This window comes from Colius striatus, chromosome 21 (genome assembly GCF_028858725.1).
Source record: "Colius striatus isolate bColStr4 chromosome 21, bColStr4.1.hap1, whole genome shotgun sequence".
NCBI lineage: Eukaryota > Metazoa > Chordata > Aves > Coliiformes > Coliidae > Colius > Colius striatus.
The window spans coordinates 6,627,711-6,641,952 of NC_084779.1; the positions used below are offsets into that span (position 1 = coordinate 6,627,711).

Below are 14,242 nucleotides of genomic sequence, written 5' to 3' on the forward strand. Positions count from 1 at the left end.
ACACAACATGACAGGAATCACAAAACTTGACTCATGGGAAAATAAGATTTACAACTTGATTTATAAAAGTTGAAGTGAAAAATTAATTACTTCCAGTGTTAGTTTCCTGTAAAGCATATAAATAAGCATACACTGAAACCCAGGAATGCACTTGCCATTTAAAAACAAGGAAATTGGTATCAATAATCACTTACGGGACAATCAGACCATAAGAAGTTACTCCATGGAGGTGCTTTTGCAAAGAAAGGTTAATACAAGCTCTCAAGAAGGTGCACACCTATTAATAGCTTTCACAAAGTAAAAATAGCACTGCTTCCTTGGCTTGGAGCCTGGTGGATTTCTACCATTCTTCCTCATCAGATTTGTTGCTCATTTAACCCTTCTTCCCACCCACAGTCTCCCTCTTGCCAGTCACAGATTTTACATAGTTTAAAAGATTCATTTTTCATTGGGTAACTGCTAAGTATTAAAGAGTTTAACAGGACTGTCAATGTGAAAAGAAAACACAGCTTTAAAAAGAGTCCCAAACAACTCAGACAGCTATGTTCCCCAAGGAAAACGTGAGCAAGCTTCTACTGGATTTAAATAAAACCTAAGATGAAGCTCTGTGAACTGCCATATTCCTCACCCTGTCCCGATTCTTCTAACAACCTAAAAAGCAATGTGTCTTCCTTTTCCATCCCCTATGGTATTCACCATCCACTTAATGAAAGCAGCAAATTACTGCTTATAAACTCAGCTTCTGCTGCTGGGCAATTTGCAAAGACTCAGGACAGCAGAGAGCTCACAAGTCGGTGTCAGCACTTAGGGGCCACATGCCACAGAAGCAAATGGGTGTCTATGCTTGCAAGAGAGCACAGCCCTAGTGTCTGGCTGACAGCAAGATGGGCTGCATACACACAAGGCTACAGACCTTTGTGCACAGAAACATCATTTTGCAAACACGACTCTGTCCCACCCAGACTGTGCAGGGCAGAGGATGAACATGCTATTACTGTCTTCCACCCTGAGAATGAAAAAGAAATGAAATTTCAAATGGCAGGTATTTAATTTGACACGTCTCCCATAACGCCTGCGAGGTAGTTAAATGCTGAACAACCACAAAGCCCTGACAGGGAAAACTGAGGCACTTCAAGGTGAGGTAATTTGTCCAAAGTCAGAGTCAGAATCCCTGGCAGTGCCAGAAATGCTGCCCTGGGTTCTTGGCTCCTACTTAGCTCTGAACACTGAGCTGAGCTCCTTTCTGGGCTCAAATGTCAGAGGCACAGCAGGCCACAGGTTTCCCAGAAGGTTGGAGGAGTCTGTCAGAGACGAAGCTGCTGCTCGCAACAGAAAAACATGGACGTTGTGTAGGAAAATCCAGGCTGTAAGGGCCACGTGGGCAGGGGAGGAGGAACACTGTGAAGGCATCACCCAAGCAGAGCTTCATAATCCACATACCACACCATCTGTCCAGAACTGGGGCTGACACCTGAGATAGGCCATTTCCTTGGCTCATGGCCCACTCTGCTGAGCAGGGTGGTGATGTCATGCTTACCCTTCCCCAAAACCAGGACAAACACCTGCTTGGCTCTGTTGATGAGGGATAGGCTAAGGCTCATCCTTTGGTGAGGTTTGACAGGGCTTTCAGTCAGCACCACGCTCTGAGCCCCTTCCAAGCCATGTTCAGATCGGGGGAAGAGCGAGGCGGTGTGCCCATCAGTGCCCATCCCCAGCAGCACCAGGTCAAAGCTGGCATTGGCCACCAAGGCCACGATCTCCTTGGCATACAGCTCTGTGCCTCTGTCCTCCTCCACACAGAGCCGCTGGTTCAGGTGCACAGGCATGGGGTGAACATTGAAGTAGGGCACCCTGACACTCTGGAGGAGATGGTTGTGTAAGCTGAAGAAGTTGGACTCGGTGTCGGTGAGAGGGACACAGCGTTCATCTACCAGCCAGATGTGGGTGTGCTTCCATGGGAAGGCATAATGGTGTCTTGCCAGCCGCTGGAACAGGACCACTGGGCTTGAGCCACCTGAGAGGGCCAGGTGGAACTGCCCAGAGTGTGCCACAGCCCTGCTTGCTGTCTTCTCAATGTCAGAAGCCAGCTGGGAAATCAGTTCCTCAGACCATGCTGAGACCAGAGGACTTTGCCGAAATTTGGACTGGATTGTCCTGTAGTCACTTGGCATCAGCCTGTTGGGGTTCAGCAGTTCCACTGGCTCTGCCAGTGTGAATGCCACTTCCCCTCCCACCATTTCAAAGTCCAGGAGGTGCTGGTTCTCCACACCCCCAGGGTAGAGGCGCAGGGGCTGGTGGGAAATGCTATCCAGCAGCGGTGTCCAGAACCTCCAGGAGGCCAGCAGGTTCTCCGTAGTAATGAAGAAGTCCTTCCTGCCATGGTAGATGTTGGAGATGAGGACAGAATACGCCTCTCTCTCTTTCACAGGGCTGTACACATAGTAATCAGACAATGGCTGTCCAAAAATGTGCAAGTCTGGCTGACTCACTGCTTCTCTCCACCTATCTTCTGGCATGACAGGCCTGAAGAGGTTCCTGCTCACCAGCACCGCGGGAGTGTTGAGTGTGCCGTGCCCAATGTAGAAGATGATCTGCTTGGCTCTACACTGGCTGTGCCCTGCATCCCTCAGAGTCTCGCTCTGAGTGCAGTAGGCCCGGTTCTTGAAGAGAACACGGACATACCCTACCCGTTCATCCAGAGCTTTCCCAGAAGTGAGGAGGAAAGGGATCCCTTCCCAACGCAGATTGTCACTGTGAATCAGCACACCTGAAATGACAGTGAGCTCTGTTACCAAATTAAACCTGAACAGCAAGCACTCCGTCACCTACCTATCATTCTTCTTTATCTCCTGAAACTCTTGGCCTCCATTGTCTCTTGCTCCACATTCATCCCTTCCATGACATCACTGGCCTAACTGCTCTCCAGCTATCTTGCTGTGCTTCCTCCTAGGTATCCTACTTGATTAGCCTCCTGTCATCTTGCAGGAAACCACTTTCTGAGCATGAATATAATTCTGACAATGGAACATAAAGCGTGGCCAGAGATGGCCTTATGGTCTACTAATCACAATAATGTACACTTTATGTAAAGGCAAAGGAGTTTTCAGGCCACTCCTAAAAATAACCAGAAGATCTTATCAAGAATAATGGGACTTAGCTCTTATGCAATGCTTCCCATTCACTGGATCCTTAGTTAATTAACATGATAACAGTATTACCTTGTTACGGCTCCCAGTTAGCATGCTAGTGGATTCCTGGAGACATCCCTGTGTCAGCAGTGAGACCCAGAGTCACGGGGCTACCGTCCGCATGCAAGGACTCACATCTCCTGCTCTCCTCAGCTCTAAGCTACTCCCCTCTCTAGGGCCCAGCCCAAACTCTCACCTGCAAAGGTTGGTGTTGTGCTGACGTAGTCTTGTGCCTTCTGCAGCTCCTCCTGTACTTGGCTGGCATATGCCTGATACTGCCCCAGCACTGCACTGTTTTTCTCCAGGCCCTGCAAGGACTGGAAGGCTTGCAGCTTGCACTGCAAGACCTCTTCAGTACTGCTCACGTTGGCTGGCAGCTCCATGGTCAGGAACATCAAGGCCTCCGTCAGGTGGTTCTGCAGCACATCCCGGATGACTCCGTACTGCTCGTAGAAGCTGGTGCGGCCTGAGGACAAAGAGCAGGGTACATTCCAATAAACGTGGCTTTCTTGCAGTCTTGTCCTCTGCATGTAAAACGTTTGCCAAGGAGAATAGAAAGCACAAGCCCTAATTGCACCAAGCTCCTCCTCTCCTGGCCCAACAACTAACTTGAAGCTATCAAGCTCTGAGAAGTTGTGGATGTCCCACCACTGGACTGTTTGGACTGGACTTTGAGCAATCTGACCTAGGGAAAGAAGTCCCTGCTCATGGCAGGAGGGTTGGACTAGACTATCTTCAAAATTCCGTTTCAACCCAAGTCATTCTATGATTCTATGAGTTTAAGCCTTTTCTCCCCTACCAGAGGGGCTTCCAAAATGTCTCTACTACTTTAATAAAGACAAAAGCTACCCACACGACTGCTTGTCCTCCACAGAGCCAGGAACCATCCTCCTCTTGGGTGCTTATAGAGCCTAAACACAGCAGGACTCATGCTCTTGGCCAGATGCTTTCTGAGTGCACAGAGCAGAAGGCAGCTTTTGCAGTATTAGACTGCTTGTGCTTTCAGCAGCTGTGGTCAGTGACTGGCAGCAACATGCAGCTCAAACCTCCCACACACAGCATGATGCAAGGCCCTTGTATAACTCTCACCTTGACATTCCTGTCCCACAGGTCACAGCACCTGAGCCTGGGACTTCACATAACATGCAGTTCTGTGGAAAAGCTTTGACAGAATAGCTGGAAAATGGGGTCAGAGCAAAGACCTCAGCAGCTACACACAAAGTCCACAGAATATGGCAATTAGCACTGCTCTTCACTGCCTCTTTTGCCCTGATTTTGATGTCCTCAGAAGGTTCTGGTTGAGCCTTGAGAGACAATATTTCACACCCAAAGCCCTGCTTCTATTTCCCTGCTTGACTTCTCATGCAGGTGGGAACAGAGGGAGAAAGACAGTGCATTTAGAAAGAAAGTCACTCCAACAGATGCCTTTCTGCATCAGCCACAGGCTGCACACTGCAGGCTACAGCACTGCCATAGGCTTCCCCTATTGATTGATACATTTATCTCCCTTGCACTAACCCAAAGGCGCATTCATTAAGGTAATCAATGCTGCAGACTTGCTGGGAGCCAGGCTGCCAGCTGAAGCCGCACAGGGGAAAAAAAGCCATCAAATGAAAAACGACCAAGTTATTCAGAGTGGGGAGGGTACAGGCTGGAGCTAGAGCTACGAAGAGTCAGCCCTGCTCTCCCTAAATCTCTCTTCAGTGCATCCCTCTCCCACAAACAGGCCTGGGTGAAGACTGGGCTGCCAAAGACTACTCCAAGTTTGATAAAATTACATTAATGGAGTTTGTGGTGGCTGAGGAAGGAAGGCAGGGAGGACGAAGGTAAAAGGGGAGGTAAAGCGAGTGGAGAAGCAATCCTGATGTTGCAGAACTGAGGCGCCTGACATCCCAAGGAGTGCTGCGAGTGGCAGTCCAGCCCAGAGTGCTTTATGCTGAGCACTGCAGAGCGGATGCTGCAGCATTGCAGGGAGGGATTGCAGCCGTGTCCTTCAGCAGGAGACCCATGCTAGCAACTCTGGGCTTGGATTTTCCCTCTGCAATGCTCTTTCTTTCTACTAAGAGGAAGGGAAAGAAACAGGCAGACAGAGACTGATCTAGGTACTTGGACTGACACAGACTATCTCATATGAATAACATCCAGGCAAAGAATGCAAGAGCATCTTTCAAAGAATAGCACAAATATATACTTGGTTTGGTAGCTAACAGGACAGGAATACAAAAGGGTTATTGGTTACAACAATCAGATTATTGCAGCTCTGGAGTGGCCTTAGATTGCATCCGTCCTAAATCCAGGGTCTTTTACCAAGATTTGGGATAGAAAGCTAGGTGCAATGCCCCCAAAGCTCTGCAGCAGAAAAAGGTGGAGGATTCTGTCCTGGCTCCCAGCTGAACTGTAATGGGAATCTTTTCTTGGAAGCAGCAACACTACCTGGAAGCAAGTCAGTCCCCAACATAGGAAGTGTAAGTCCCTCTCGGTTTCCAGGGAGCAACACATCACTCATCAGCAATTTTTTGTTTCTGCACCAGACCTACCTCAAGGGCCACCTTCCCATAATAAATGAACCCTCTTGTTTTCACTCACTCACCCTAGCTCTGCACACTCGCCTCACCAACCTTTAGCATCCACAGTCTCTTTCAAGACAATCTCCACTCTTTCCACATGATGTCGGTTCCAAATTGGATCCAGAAACTGTCGGTTCTGATCTCGAAAAGGCAGAATATGTGCAACAGCCTGTGAAGGGAAAAACCAAAGACCCAACAAAAACTCAGCATATGTCCACAATACCTCTGCCTCACTGCCCCATCCAGCACTGGGATGTGGCCAGGTCTGGAGTGACAGCAGATATGCCACACACCAGAGAGCAGAGTGACTCAGAAAAGAGAAAATCAGCCTGTAGTGATGCACAATGGGGTCTCCAATGACTGCACAGAGCAGACATTAAAGGTCTTTGAGGCTTTTTGATATTTCACATGAAAAAGACTGAGATACAAACTGCAAGGCACTGAGTTTATATCCATCAAAGGAAAAAGGGCTGAGTCAGACCATCCTGGGACTAACATACAGTTCCAAAGTGCTGAAATACATCATATTGGATGCTTACACCACTAAAGCCATCTGCTCTTTTGGGCAGAATAAAGGAAAAGAAAATAAATTCCTCCCCTCAGTAGCAACACTCTCCCTGCAGTTGGACATGCAACCTTCTGAGTGAAATCTGGCCACAGGACCACGGCTGGAGCAGGCTACTGTTTGAAAAATGCGATATCACAATCCTCTAAAACAAGGATGGCATGTCCTTGAACACATTCCCTCTGGGACAATGCAGCTCCACATGCTGAGCTGTCCCTGCAGCAGCCAGTCCTGACTGGAGCACAGGGCAGGAAGAAACCTTCGCCAAAGCATCCCGCAGAACCAACATTCCGTCAGCTCCATATCATATCAAATTAAAACCTGCTTCTAGAAGCCCCAGCTAAGCAGAGAGGCCTGTGTGTAATGAGATGGGAGAACTGTGAGAGGGAAAGGGCGTTGCTTATTCTGCGAAATCAAAGTCCTGACCTTGGTGAGACCAGTTGAATTCTGCGTCCTTCGTTCACGCATAGACACAATCCACCTGCACATCCTGGCTTCCCTCTGGAGAAAGGACCCACATCACGCTAACAGGAGAAAGCCCTACTTTATTCTGCATGTTTCCTCTGCTCTGTAAGAGGATGAACAGCAGCACAGTACAGGACAAGAATGACACTACAGGACTCCATCAGCCAGTGGAGCCTTGGGAGCACGCTCAGTGACTCTGCTTGAATTTGAGGCAGGTAACAAAATTCTCCCAGCCACTATGTCCCTCAGCTTGCCAGGGTCTACAGATTATAAACTGCTCACCTGTTTGCCGAGGTAGTGATCCACCCGGTACATCTCCTCTTCCCTGAAGAAGCTAGAGAGCTCTGCAGCCAGCTGCTGGGCTGATGCCAGGTCATGGCCAAAAGGCTTCTCCAGCACCACACGCAGCCATGCTCCCGGAGGCGGTCTGCAGCTGCTGTTGATGTGGCGAGCAATCTCTGTGTAGGCAAATGGTGGTACTGAGAAGTAGAAAATCCTTCCAGCCTCCTTTAGCCCCTCCTGGCGAAGCAGCGTCTCAATCTCTCTGTTCAGCACGGTGTAGTTTTCGGCAGTCTTCAGCTGGTGGTATTGGCTCAGCTTCAGGAATTGGTCCTTGAGCACAGCACACCTGTTGGGAGGTTCATCTGGGGGACAGGCCAGCTTCTTCAGCACATCAAACATCAGCCTCTGCCCCGGTTCCAAAGCCGTCAGTGCAGCCCCGTGGAAAGTGAAGCTGTGGCCACTGCTCACTTGGTCCATGTAGAGTTGGAATAGACCCTGCCACAAATACTTCTTGGCCAGATCACCTGTTGCCCCCAGCAAGACCACGGAGATGTGGCCCTGGGACACTTCAGCCAGCGATGGCAAAGCTCCCATGAACAACACTGTACACAGGACTCTTCCCAGCATCTCGGGAGAGAAGAGGTAAGACACAGGAACACTAGAGGACAGGATTAAAAAAGAAAACCTGTCATTCTATGTTATAACATTGCAAAATGCAACACAAGGCACCTGCTTTCCCTCAACTGAAGAGTCAGGGACTTCTGCCTGGATCCTCCACCCAACAGTCTCTACTCCCCTCCATGAGTCATGGTAGTAACGGAGGGTCTTGAAAAGCTTGCATCCCCTTTATGCTAACCAGAAAGCAGAAGACAGTGTGTGCCCAAGGTCTTTTGGCAGCATAGGCATTGTTCCCATAGCTGCGTTAGTGAGGGGGCGTCAGTGCCTTTAGACTGTGAAACCGAAATCCATTTTAAGACAAATTTCAGAACTGGCTACAAAGGAACATATGTGCCTGCAAATTAAGTAGTGTTTTCAACAACTTCCCTTTTGGGACTTTGCTCAAATGATATTATGCTGTCTTGGCATCGCCTAATGTCAATATTGTCATAGCAGCTCAGAGACAAGCACGACCGCTGCCAGTTCCGGTACACAGGCTCTTCTTTAACACACTGCACTTCACTGGTGCCACACCACTCTCATGAATGGAGCTGAATTAGCTTCTAATGAGCTACTGGGTGACAAATGGTCTCATACAACAACACAGGGGAAGAACTTTAATCCTTAAAATTGAGTCTAGACATAAGCCAGACAAGATGCTGCCTCATGTTGGTTGCATACGCAGCCAGGAGACAATGTGGGGTTTGTGTTCTGCCTGTTGCAACTTTCCATCACTGCAGAGTGCGTGTCAACACCCATTCTGACCTTCTCTACTCAGCACCCATTCAAACCACTGCAGCCAGCAACAGCTGGGTTCCCTGAACAAAAAAAACCCCCATGACTTGTTCATATTTACTCTTGTTTCTCTAATCCAAAATAAAGTTGTTGAATGATACACTCCGTTCTCAAACACAGAAACACAGCAATGACTTGACATCTCAAGAGACGGGGACATGTACACATTACAAGGCATGGTCCTTGGTTCCCTTGAATGCCAGAGGAACAAAACACATTTGTTGTCCTAGCTCTTGGCTGGTTCTCCCTATGGAAAGCTCCCAGAAAAGTCACTATTCCAATACTAAATCAATACAGGATCTAAGTCAGCTAAAGGACAAGGATAACTCAATCAAAACAAAGAACTTCTGAATATCAATCTCTATCTCCAGCTTGAACTAGTCTTCATAAATCTTGCATTTCTCTCCCCAGCAGACTCACCTGAGTAATACAGGAGCTTTACAAAGACTGCACTGGCAAAAGCAGATGCAAACTTGCTTCTTCACAGCCGTTCCAGAGCACAGATCCCTCCTCTCCCGTGACTGAGTGTACGGCAGACTCTCTGATCAACGGTCAGGTTAGAGAGTGAGATAAGGCAGGTTGTTCCCTTTCTGGTAAACAGGAGGAAATTACAACAGATAAAAAGTGAAAGTGTCTGTGGCAGCATATCCCAGCTCTTGGCCCATAAACACTGGCTGTGCTACACTTTTTCTTGCTCTTTTTGAGCAGGCAAAATGCAAGCATATGGGGAGACTCCTGCTCCCAGAGCATCTCTTCTGCTTGGCATGTCAGCTCAGATCAATGCTGAAGGTCTCTGAGACCCCAGCAAGCCTCCCTGTTAGCAGTCATCCACTCTCAGAAGAAAGAGCTTTCCAAGACTACAACCCTGATGCTGTGGGAAGGGGGATAGTTTTAGTGAGCCTCCCATGGGACAACACGACAGCACTTGTGTAATGGATGCTCTCTAAAAGGTCAGTTTGCATAAAGAAGGCTTTTCCTTCCCTACTTCCTCCATGGAAATCACACAGCAGCTGAGCATGGCAACTGACCACAACTGCAGCCCACTCTGCCCTGCCATCATGCAAGGAGATGCCTCAACGCTCCCCACAGGGCACAGGCCTCCCTCAAGAGATGGCCCAGTGTCCATTGCTCCTCTCCAGTGCTTCAACAAGATATAATGGAGTCTGTCAATCTAACTCATGTCATCTCTGCCCAGCTTTCTCTTGTGACTGCTTCCCTTCTTGCTGTACTATTTAAGCTCCACATACCCACTTAAGTGCTGGCAATTGCAGAAGGGCAAAAGTGTGGCTCCTAAGATTTTGCCTGCAGTATAAGTAACTATCACTTCAAACAGAGGTTTGGTTTGCTTTCCCTCACTATGGGGTCATAATGCAGATGACGAAGTTTTTCAGTGCAGTAAAACAATATGTACATTTACTTGAGCAAACTCTGTTCCAGGAAGCAAGAGGAGTTTGACAGACTGCACCTTGGCAGGCTGTAGCTACTGTGATGCTGTACAGAGACTGCAGCTGAAGAGCAGGTACCTGCTATGGAATGGGAAGTGTTTGAGTGGCTCATTCTTTTCCACGTAGCCAAGGAAATGAGGGAATTAGCCAAACAGTTTCCTGGCACAACCAGCTACACAGTCACATGTATTTCCAAGCCAACCAAAAACTAGTTGCACAACACTCCCAATTGCAAAATACTGTGCTACACTACCCAGAATAAGCACAGTAAACCCAGGCATGTTTGGTTATGGCTTTCATATCAGATGATCACTCCTGTTCCCATTAAAACATAAAATCCCCCGGATGGACAGAACAAAGTTGTTCAGTGAGGCTTTAGGAAAAACATAACCTGGGCCAAATTCATATAAAGTATTATCAGAGCTTAACCCAGCAGTAAGACCGTGCATTTCCCTGCACAGCCACTGAAGTTCCAGCTCTACAGGAGCTCATTCAGGTCTTGTAAGTTCCCCTGCCATATGGAAAAAATGAAGCTCTTTTTTGTTGCTTTTGCATCCCTACTGAAAAATCATTATGGCCAAATGCAGTGTGGCCTGGGGCTCCTATAAGGCTATGCACATGTAACACATGAAGGAAAGAGTCACTGAGGTTATTTAAGAATGAAGAAAAACATTGGTCTTCTGCATATGCAAATGTTAGAGCAGAAACGACCCCATCATCAGCTCCTGGAAAGGTCAGAGGCTTCACATGGAGACTCACATTAAAAGCAAGCGGAAAGATGCATGAATTAGCGTTTGGCCTTTCTTGTTAACCATCCAGTGTTGCACTGAGACAGTCTCAGTCCAAAAGGAAAGCAAGCTCTGGCACCAGCACAGGGACAGTCAGCTCAGCTTCCAAAGCCCTGCAAAAGTAGGAGGACAGGGTTATGGTGAGAAAAATTACTACAGTGCGTAGGCACCACCTCAGCACACGGACACCAAAGCCAAGCCGTGAAACCTCTGAAGTGCGTGTACCTTCCTGCTACAGCCAGAAGCGGCCCCAATCTCATCATCCACCTTCCCCAGACTCGTCCGCTGCCGATTTCCTCCCGCCTTCCCGAGCCCTGGGGATGCAGAAAGGACTCGGTGAACGGCTCTCCCCACGGACAGTGGTACGAGACACCGGCACGCGTGGGAGGGGCGAGAGGCCGTACGAAGCAGCCAGGCGGGGGTGGGGGTGTGTGCGGGGGCGCTGGGAAGCGGGATCCCGCACGGCAGGACAGCGGCCGTTGTACGAGACGCGGCGCCGGGAGCGGTCCCGCAGCGCCCACGCACCCCGCTGCCGACAAACGCCTGCGCCCTTCGCTTCTCCGCGGAAACGGACGGAGGCACGGCCCGGGCGGCTCCGCGCTGTCCCGCCGGGGGAGCGGCCGCGCCGGGGACCCTCCCTCCCTTCGTCCCGGCCGCCCACCCGGCCGTGCGGCAGCGCGGAGGCCCGTGCACGCCCATGCACGCCGTGCTACAAGGCCGCCTGTTGCAGGCTGCCACGGGCAGCCGCGGCGGGGCCAGCAGCGCCAAGAGCCGCCTCCATCCCCGCCCCCGCCCCGTCCCGCCGCCCCCCACTCACCTCCCTCCCGCCCCGTGCCCGCGAGTGGGGCGGCGGCGGCGGCGGCTGCGGGCGGGCCCGGCACAGCGCCCCGCCCGCCAGGCCGCTCCTCCCACCGCCGAGGAGTTTGCGGTTGGCGTTGGCTCTCCCTCGACAACGACGGTCGGGAGGGGGGAAAATCGCAGGGCAGAGAGAGGATGGGACAGCCCCCCTTACACAGTCCCATTTAAGCACCATCGCTGTGACTGAGCCCTGAGCATTGAGGCTTAAGCCCTTTCGGCACCCGGGGGTTGCATCAGGCGTGTCTGCCTGGATGGGCGCATGGTGCACTCTTGTAGCGCGTTTGGGCTGTTGTGGTTCATAATGTATCATAAGACCAAAACCTTTATCGAGGCCAGGAGTGCCATTAACTAAAAGTCTGTATTTTCCCCAGCTGCATTGGCTGGTCTAGTTTTTATTTATATATATGTGTGTGTGTTCTTGGTGCCATAACCTTCACTAATGTGTTCTGGAGTTTATTCCATCAGCATGCATGCCTGGTCTCAAAAGACCCTCTATGGTATTGCAAAGATGTCAGGGTGACACAGTGTTAGCACCTCGGTTTGTCTGCAAGATATGGGCCCAAATAGAGATGAGGGAGACTGCAGTCTACCCAGCTTCACATTACACATTGCTTTAGGATTCTGACCATGTTATTAATGCAGCTTTGGATTAGGTGAAGTCTGAATGCCTCTAACAGTGGCCCTGTTTCTGAAACCCAGCAAAAAGCAGATCACAGGCATAACTCAAGTGGTGAAATTTAACAAATTAAACTTGGTGAGGGGGTAAAGAGTTAATCTGAAAGAGCCAGCTAGACAAATAATCCAGCTCCAGAGATCTCCCCTTACCACTGTGTCTGACATTACTACACAGAACGTTTAGCAAGAAGCTTAGAGGAATCAGTGCTATATCTCATAGCTGTGTGTTTAACCCATGGATGGCCTGATGACAAAGCTTGCTTAGCTCTCAGAAGCTAATCCGGGTCTGTTTGGGTATAGCAGGCTGTGAGAAGAGGTAATGGGAGTTCCCTTTTACAGTCTGTTTTCTGTTCTGGAAAAAAAAAGGGGGGAGAAGGTGCCATCTGCTTTAGCAGAAATCATTAAAGTGTAAATCTCCTTGCTGCTTATTTCGGGCACACTGAGCAAGATGAACAGCTTAGGCCCTTGTCACTTGAGTCTGTTATTATTATAGACAGAACTGGAGGTTGGGAGTAGCAACAGTTGTTTAACATCTTCTGTTGAGAGACTATGTTTTCAGCTAGTTGTATGACACCAAACTTTAAACACCGAGGCTGAAATGTAAGGGAGGTTTGCTCTATGCAATCGTTTTTTGGAAGTCTGAAAAAAAATGGTGCAGCTATTTCTGAGCTGAAGGTCAGAAGATAAAATAGGTTTCTTGACCATATTAAAAATATCTCAGCTGTTTCATTAAGGAGCTCTAACATCTCATAATTTGGGGCAAGTGAGATTTTAATAGGAAGATGGTTTGGATCAGAATGTGCTTTTCTCAAAAGAAGTGTGCTTTTGTCGGTATCTTTTCACACTTACCCAGTTGCTCCTTTAAGAGAAACAGGTCCAGTGTGACAGATAGACACATGATGCCAATAAAAGAATAAAAGGTAATAGTGAGGGAAAGGGGTATTAAGGAGTCTAATGTTCTAAAAGCAAATAAAAGCTCTATAAGAAAACAAGTTGTCCTAGTTGGTCTGTCTTTCAGAGAAGAAAGTATTAAGTTGAAGAGAACAGCTTATCAGCGGAGAGAGTCTAGGCTATAAACCATGGGTAAAGGCTGTGTTTTGGCATAGCAATTAAAGGCTGTTCCATAGTAAGCTGTTCCTTAGTTAGGAGTGAGGAGAAACTCTATAAAAAGTGAGTGTGATGTAATGGGAGTTTGTTGCCCTTTGATGTTCCATTCACAGACTAGTCTGAAGATGTGGAGAGGTAAAACTGAGCCAGGATGAGGTTTGCAGTGCTTTCAAGACATAAGGTGTGCCTCAGTATAGCAAACTTCTGATGAAGTAATCTAGAGGGAACTTTCCTGATACTTGCCAAATTTATTAGCCTTCTGCAAAGGTGTCTAATGCCAACAAACTAGAGATGTGGCTGTAAATGAGAAATTTCTCTGGATGCTTTATCATTCCATAGTTCTCATGTGTTGCTTTATGAGCAAGGAGTCCTGCTTGATCATGCTGCTGCAGAGCCTGGTCAGCCTTGGCCAGTCATGGTGCTGAGGGAAAGCTCTGAAGTTCTAGACTGTCAAGTTCACGTCTTTGAGTCAGGCTGTTAACTTTTGCTGTGAGGCAGTGAAGAACAGCTGCACAGCAGCTGGGGTTCTTAGTAGAAAATAAAACTACTGTCTTGTGGCTTTTGGAAAAGCACACTGTAAAAATCATACCAGCAGTTCTCAAACTGGTGAGGGAGAGAGTAAGAAAGAGGAGCTTTGTTATGGCTACTGAGGTAAGTCAATGACTTATCTACTTAACGAGTTCTGGAGTTGCAGTCGTGCTTGAAGTTGGCTTGTGGTTAAGCATGCTCACTTAAAGCCTTGAATGTGCCTGATAGAGGGAAATTTCCAATCCAGTGTAAGAGGTTTAGATTTAAATTCTTAGGCCTGTTTGGCATTAAACAATGGCACCTCTGTGCCTCCAGACAAACT

At 48.6% G+C, this 14,242-nt stretch overlaps 1 protein-coding gene across 3 annotated transcripts; it reads right to left on the reverse strand.

The window, feature by feature from the left end:
• Positions 1-35: 35 nt before the first annotated feature.
• Positions 36-11,627, reverse strand: H6PD (hexose-6-phosphate dehydrogenase/glucose 1-dehydrogenase). Of its 3 annotated transcripts, none has more exons than XM_062012916.1 (7): positions 11,570-11,627; positions 10,978-11,066; positions 8,940-9,060; positions 7,068-7,725; positions 5,807-5,924; positions 3,385-3,654; positions 36-2,767 (listed from the first exon to the last, which is right to left on the reverse strand). In XM_062012916.1, the coding sequence occupies exons 4-7, from the start codon at positions 7,692-7,694 to the stop codon at positions 1,410-1,412; spliced, it is 2,373 nt and encodes a 790-aa protein (XP_061868900.1). In that variant the 5' UTR covers positions 7,695-7,725; positions 8,940-9,060; positions 10,978-11,066; positions 11,570-11,627; the 3' UTR covers positions 36-1,409. The 3 variants fall into 3 exon arrangements, with proteins under 3 accessions (XP_061868900.1, XP_061868899.1, XP_061868901.1); XM_062012915.1 differs by having other exon boundaries at positions 8,940-9,109; XM_062012917.1 differs by lacking the exon at positions 10,978-11,066 and having other exon boundaries at positions 8,940-9,109; positions 11,570-11,599.
• Positions 11,628-14,242: the final 2,615 nt, after the last annotated feature.